General features: G+C 35.9%; 1 protein-coding gene across 1 annotated transcript; it reads right to left on the bottom strand.

The window, feature by feature from the left end:
• Positions 1-1,302: 1,302 nt before the first annotated feature.
• Positions 1,303-6,133, bottom strand: LOC122033945. The gene is made up of 4 exons (XM_042593091.1): positions 5,749-6,133; positions 5,330-5,669; positions 2,721-2,848; positions 1,303-1,986 (listed from the first exon to the last, which is right to left on the bottom strand). Exons 1-4 carry the CDS (start codon positions 5,842-5,844, stop codon positions 1,534-1,536), a joined length of 1,017 nt encoding a protein of 338 aa, XP_042449025.1. The 5' UTR covers positions 5,845-6,133; the 3' UTR covers positions 1,303-1,533.
• Between the last annotated feature and the right edge of the window lie 1,617 nt (positions 6,134-7,750).

Genomic DNA, 7,750 nt, shown 5'->3' on the forward strand with positions numbered 1-7,750 from the left:
CTTGCATGCGTATCACTTTCGTGGAAGAAGATTTGCAATGTATCAGCTAGGTATTGCCTCTGCCTATTGGAGCTGACGAGAGACACAAGTTTCATGAATATATGGAGCTCTACCTTTTGCATGCGCCCCACCTACAATGGCATACATATATATTTGGCTACAGGAATAGACAGCGACTGGGAGGTTCTTTTCATCTTGAAATATATCAATTGTAAACACTCCTAATATAAATATTCACAACTGTAATATATTGATACTTTGAATATATCACAACTGCAGTTTCAGTCTTCCAAGTTACATTATTTGGAGTTTACTATTATTTATCACGATTGATAATAAGAAAATCCATGCATAAGAGGTTCGATGATAAACAGGATCAAGATAATAGCTGAAAGAAATTGAAGTGGCGTAAAGGTCAGGATCATCCAGAAAAATCAGCTTCAATCCAAAAGGTAAAAGACACTATGTGCATGGACTTTGAGGCTTACCTTCTCATTTATGGGAGACACTCATACCGATCTGTCCCCAACATTGTTTCATTGTTATTTGTCTAGATAGGACTCACATGTAGGCAAACACTTGTGGCTAGAACTTTCGAGACATGGCATGATCTTATTAACATTAACATGCTCGAGAAGGTCTTTTATGTTTCTTCTTTTTGCATTGTGTTTGATTCTGTTGAATTAGTTCTAGTTGAGATATTACTGGCTTTATGGTTGATCATTAGTTGTCTTGGCCATGTGTTTGGTGATTTGTCACAGTCATCATAGATGGATAGGCGGCTAAGCATAGTAGCTGCACCACAGTGTAATGAGCCATTGGCTTCAGATATAGACAACCTGCAGGTTGATTCAGTAAGGCAATGAGGATCTATTAATTAGCAAGTTACCACAAAACCATTAAAGGGTTGCAATTAGTTGCACTAAGGGGATGCAAGTAGGTATAATGCGGGCTACAATTGCTCTTGAAAGAATGGTGTTGGTATCTAGAAGCCACACATCATGTTGGTAGGGTAATCCAATGGGCGTACCACGGAGTGTGAGCTCGAAGAGAAGGCGTAATGCTCAGATATGTTCTTGTAGAATGGACAACAGATTATCAATCATCACAAACTACTGATTCCTCATTCCATAAAGACATGTAATATTTGGTCCAAAATGCAGTGAAAATGTTCTTGTAAAACAAATGGCAACTTGAAAAAGACAGCTTTAGAAAACTTTACATTTGTGTTTAACAACCTAAATTGGCACAGACACAGCAAGTTATGTTAATTGATGCACTGAACTCAATCAAAGACCAAGATAAAGGAATGAATATATGAAATGCAAACTGAATCGAGTATACAAAAATATACCAAGAGCCAATTTCATCTTCTTTGTGAAGGGTAAAATTACCTCAACTATAACAGAAGCTTTAGCACAAACGCTCAAGCAAATTTCACGTGTGATATCGCTGTTCTTTGAAAATTGAAAGGTAAAACTTTACCTTTATCAAGATTGATTTTTTTCCTTCTTCATTTTAACTTTCTGGAAGTCAGTCCTCCCAAGCAGAATCCCATCCGTCTTTCTTCGGGGTCCTTGAAGTGAGATCATTTGACAAAACACTCGTAGTTGGGTGTTTCTCTGCAGACTTTGTGACTGCTTCATCATCCCAATCGTCGTCCCACTCATCCCAGCCATCGACAGCATTAGAGATAATTGTGACACTCGATTGGGGCTGATCACTCAGCTCAATCTGCTGATATGGGATTCCAGAACCATCAACATCCCATCTCTTCCTAAATTGGCAACAGGCCCATATGGCTCCCAAAAGAACCACAGTGAAACCCAAAAGATAAACACCATAGATTGGAGACAGGAGTATCTCAGAAGTTGTGAGTTGCAAGAAATTCCGGTCAGAAACAGGAGCTTCAATTTGAATACTACACTTATTGCTTCCTGAATCTACTAAAATTTCTGTAACATTCCAATCACTTGGAAGATCTATCTGCATGAATAAGTAGCAGATAAGAACCTGTAGCTTTCCCACAATCAAATTGTGATGACCAAAGGAAAGAAAATTTATAGAAATAAGAGCACGGCTCCATTGATGCATTAACTGGGTCATCATCACATTAACAGATGGTTGCTTAAAATTTTGGAAAGTTCTTAATTTGCTACATGAGCTGTAGATTATAATTGACATCAATATCCCAAAAACCATCAAACTATAAAATTTATCTTCGGACACCATAAATTTTATTTGACACAAGCTTGTTCTCGTTCATCATCATCATCATTATTATTATTATTATTATTTCCGGCACCATAAATGATTTTAAACTATACAACTTTTTGTAAATTTGGCTAACACTTTGGTTCACAAGTAGTGTAGCTCTAGCTAGTACAAACATTATTTTGATTTTATTTTCTTCTGCCACCAGGTATAATGAGTTGAACCAACTCATTTTGGCTGAAACAATCATTATTGAACATTTAAAGACCATACCAGTATGCATTCAAATTATTCAAGCTGCTAATAGCCTTTATTTGTTAGTTACTTACAAGTAAATGCTTTATGGAGAAAACTAACATCTTCACTTCATACAAGCAATTTGTAAAATAATCTAGAAATAGAAAACATTTTACCATCTTATAATGCTAATGAAGGACATCTTTCATCAAACCAAATAGGACAATCCAATTGCTGCAAGCTAAATGATAGTGATAAAGAGAATGAACCTTTTTGGAAATATGTTTTGATATAGCTATGTGTATAACAGAAATAGGAAAATCAGATCTTCCTGTAATATTCACATTAGAAGTGTCATCTCCAATATTCTGAATCACAAGGGATAATTTTTTTGAATCTGCAACGAGGAACCAGAGATCAATTAAGTATCAAAAAATTGGAGAAAAAATAATTTAACCTATTAAAATTTCGCAGCTTCCTCAAATTTTAACATTAATTGATAGTAAATGCAAAGAAAATTTAGTGTTATGTGGGAAGTACTCCATCAGATAGACAGTTATGTTCTCAAAGGGCTTAGCTTGACTCCTATTTTTGTCCTTGTGCAGAAGCCAAAAATTTTGAAGGTTGCCCTACAAGGCTGGTCTCTTAAGCTAAAAAGGAGAATGTCAAATTGATGAAAACCATTAATGCTGCAATTATAAGTTTAGCAGGCTAGTCGATTTGATACTCCATCAAAAATTGCACCAACCAGAAGCTCAATTACCTTGTACAATTACTAGACTTTTGGAGGAAGGAGCAAAGCATTCCTCAAGGAGATTGCAGTTCTAAATATTTTTCTCATGTGTACTGAGAGAAGAAAGAATTCTCTCTTTTATATTCGGAACAAAGAGACTGATACAAATTTTGTCTGATTCAAATTTCAAAATGACTTCCATATGTTCAGAAGCTAGGAAAGTCTGAGATTGGTCATTCTGAACTTTACTGCCTGGTAATTATAACTTGCTAGTGCATATGCCATCAGAAAGTTCAGCTACTGAAACTAAAGTTTGGTACCTAGAAGATGTATATACAAGTTATTCAGCAGCATTCTGAACATGTATCAGCCATGATTTGTCTCTTTTGTGTTTTTTTTTTCTTTACATGTTTCAGTCTAGTTTATAAAGGGGTCAATGATACGTGGTATTCTGGCCTTCTGGGTTTTAAATTGAAGCAGATATGACAAATTGACACCTGTTTCAACTGCCAACTTTTGAACGTGTTTGTTTTCTGAGTGCTACTGCTGATCTTTTCAACTTCTGTATGATTTCCGATCATGCACTATACAAATTCTGAACATATATACAACTGCCATTCCAGTGCTCCTTCCTCTATCAATTATTTGATTGATGGACAATGAAGATCTGATTGCTGCAATTCTCTTGCTGCTACTCCTCTGTTTAAAAATTCTTTCAATATCTGATAGATTTGCCTTGTGCATACTGTGCACAACAATGTTCGTAACTCTCACACACTGAGAATGGCACCACAAAAAGAAACACCAACCATCAAGGAAGCAGAAGTTGATCAATGCCCTTACATTGAACGAGAATGATAGAATGGTAGGACAATCAAACGAGATGATCAAACTGATTGACAATGAGATCCTCAAGTACCTTTTTTGTTGTATCTCAATAGATCATGAAATTACAGTAACTTAGGAAGATGGAGGAGTAACATAGGAAAAATAACATGATCTACATGTTTGTACAACTAATAGCAGTGTCCATGTCCCAGTCCTAGCTTAGATATTAACAGATTTGTCCAAGCATTAGCAGCCTCAATATCAGGAGAATAAAATGGGTAAGCTCTAGTTTACCTTTTGCCTCTAATAAAAAAAAAAATCAAAGGAGAAATGATCCCCCTCACACCACAGTTCATGATGAGAATGCAGATGGTTTGACCAATTTTAATAGACACATAAGAGAAGTAGTGATAGAATGATAAGACAGTGGACGTGCAGGATGAGCTGAAATTTAGTGTTTCCAACCGTGGTTTAACTTCTCTTCCATTTTGCTGGTGTTGTTTGCCCCAAGGAGGAGAAGCAGGATAAAGTAGAGTAGGGGAATAAGAAGAATAGGAGTAGGAGGAAGGTCTCTCAAAGTTTTCAAGTCATGAAAGAAACTCGTGGCTCAAGAAGAGCTCGCGATGAAGGTGGTGACTTGAAAGCAAGTAGCGAAGACACTCAAGCTCAGGTTGAGGGTTGCAGAGGGAGTCACTTAGGCAGAGCCCATGATGACAGCGAAAGACACTCACGATAAAGCAGAGTCCTTAAAGAAGACTCGTGACAAAGGCGGAATGCTTACGAGGAGTTGGTGATGAAGAAAGAAGTGGAAAAGGACGCGCCCCCACATGTATCTAGGTGTTAGAGCTTCCAGCATGCTGGTTAGCAGGCAGAATGAAAACTTTCACTGGTGCCAACCGGAACAGCTCAAGATTTGAACCATGTTCGAACCTTTGGGGAATGGTTTTGAGATATCAAAATGTGTGTGCTTTGGGAATTTTGTATGTATTTTCATACGAATTACTGGAACATTTAGAACTAACATTTTGTAGGGAATTCACTATTGATTCAAGTAGTTAACTCTGGAAAAGGCAAAATGAGAGACATGGAGAAACCTTTTTTTCCTCCTGCAGAATAATACACATGGGAGCTAGGACACAATCGTGTATCAAGTGCATATATTGGAAGCAATGATCGTTAAAGGAATTATGGATGATAATTGATAACTGTTATTAGAGGTATGAATTCCGAGTTAAGAGCATCAATAAGCATTCTAACAAAAATTGACAATGAATAAAATGGGACGCAGAACTAAAAAAAATGACAAAACGATGTTACCTTTTTCAGAATGGAGAAGACAAGCAATTAAATTTCCACAGTGACAGTTAGCATACGAAGAATTACAAGTCTCGTTCACTTCCTTGACAACATTATTATTTATGGGCTTCGAAGGCCTGGTACTCCTATCTTTATCGCCTCCTTTGCTTTGGGCGTCAGTTGGATTGCTTGTTGAACCATCACCTTTCTTTTCTTTCTCTCCGGAAGTGGAATTTCTATTAGCATTATGGCTGAGGTGGCTGGACAAAGACGCAGAGCTAGAAGCAGCTGGACGTGTCGAAGTGTTAGGGTTTGGAGGAGGTATGCCGCCCGATCGAGAAGGAACCGGAGGTGGTGAAACCTGATCAGGAACTCATCAGACATGTCGTAAAATTTAAGAACAAAGGACAGGAATAGAGAAAAGGGAAAATAGTTTTTACCTTCGAATCGTTTCTTAGAACAGGAGATGAAGCCCCGAATGACAACAACAGAAAGGAAAGTGAAAGAATCGATGCCAAAGATAGAAAATTCTCCATGGCTTCCTATCAAAAAAATCTTAAAGGAGCGGAAAGATGCAATCTTGAGGATGAGAAGCAACTCACTGTTTAACATGCGTTGGAATCTCGCACATCGAAACTAAAAGATTCAGTATCCAAACGAAGAATCAGAAGAATACAGATAAAAATGATCTCTAATGGTCGAAGATGGATCGAAGAAGAAATGCATTGGAATGCTTAGAACGGGGGATGAAGACGACGAGTTGGAGCCGACTGCTGAAATGCTCTGGCACAAGGGAGACTTGTACTGAAGCTTCTGATCCAAGTTTTGGTTGATCAAGCTTATGAACAATAATAGCACTCTCCTTGTTTTATGATCATTATTATTATTTTTAGTTATTCTATATTCAGTTTACAAAAATTTCTATCGACGATCCTATAATTTCGAAAACGCTAGTGACAAATAATTCATTAGTCTAGTATTTTTGATCAATTATAAATTAATAAAAAAATTTATTTATTAATTCATCAAAATTAAAATTCAATCCTTAAATATGTCTCCTATTATTAAAGTTGATTATGCTTACATATGTATCTCTTATAGTATTTATATCCATATTATTTTCCGGTTCGAACTCCAGTTACGATTTATTTATAAGAATTTTTTCTTCAAATAGGGGGGGGCGTAATCAAAAAATACTGGACTTCTGGGTTGATCGCCGCGTATGCTTCTCGATTTATCCTGATGGCCGATGAAAAACTTTCGTGGGACCGAACCGATCAATTAAGAGATAATCAATAAGACTAATTGGGATTATCTTTTTTTTTCTTATAATATTTATATCAGATATCTTATTTAAAATTTTTTACATCAATGAATAATGAGCAGTACTCGTTTAAATTTAGAAAATGAATCATTTCTATTTAAAGGAAAGAGAAAAAAATAGATCAATTGTATTATAAAATGAATATTTAAATTTAATAAAATATTTTTTTATTTTAAATTATATATTTTAAATAAAAAAATTAGTATAAATATTTTAAATCAATCCTTTAATTATAGAGGTAAATTATAAAATTAATTTATAGCCTATGAGAAGATAGAAAGAATTGTTTTTAGAAGGTACGTCCTTGTGAATTGTTCGCTTCCCAATATAGTAAAACTGAAATGTTGATTTATAACAGAGGAATATTTCAATTTGCCCCTATAATTTTCTCTCCGTATAAAACATGCTCCAGAGTTTCTGCCTCATCATTTTACCCTCTTAATTTTGATTTATTTTTACAATACCAACAATTCTAATATGTACATTATCAACAGAGTGCAAATTGATGCGTAAAATATAGCTGGTATCCCGTACACTTTAGATTATGTTGGGTAATTTGTTACTGGATATTTTGGAAAAAATATTAAATTTATAAATTAAATTAAGACTTATCTATTGAGATAATTTAAATCGATAATCTTAGACTATTAATTTTAAAAATTAGGCCTAGTTGTTAGATTATCCGGAAGATTACGATTTCGTATCACTGAGTCCGAAAACAGAGTCACTAAGTTGGGAGTCAGGAGTTGAGAGTCTGAGTCGTCGAGTCGAGAAAAGAATTTGCCGAGAGAGATGTTGAGGTCTGTATTCAATATAGTTTTCTTGAAACAGGTTTGCCCCGCCTTCGACTGTGTTTCGAGGTTCTCTTGGGTCATCTATTTGCCAGGATATAACGGCAGAACCACGTACATAACCAAACACTGATTGTTCGTGAGAAACTGAGAATACACTTGAGTGCTATTACGAGTAGTTCAGCCGAGCGAATACACGATTGAGAGGAAAGACTCGAGGAACGAAGGCGGAAGAATTCTTTCTCTTTCGCTTTCGCTTCCCTATTTTTGCTTTTGCTCATGATCTCCTTTTATAGGAGGGCTTACCCATGACTACAATGAATGACC

The sequence above is a fragment of the Zingiber officinale genome, chromosome 1A (assembly GCF_018446385.1).
Source record: "Zingiber officinale cultivar Zhangliang chromosome 1A, Zo_v1.1, whole genome shotgun sequence".
Lineage (NCBI taxonomy): Eukaryota > Viridiplantae > Streptophyta > Magnoliopsida > Zingiberales > Zingiberaceae > Zingiber > Zingiber officinale.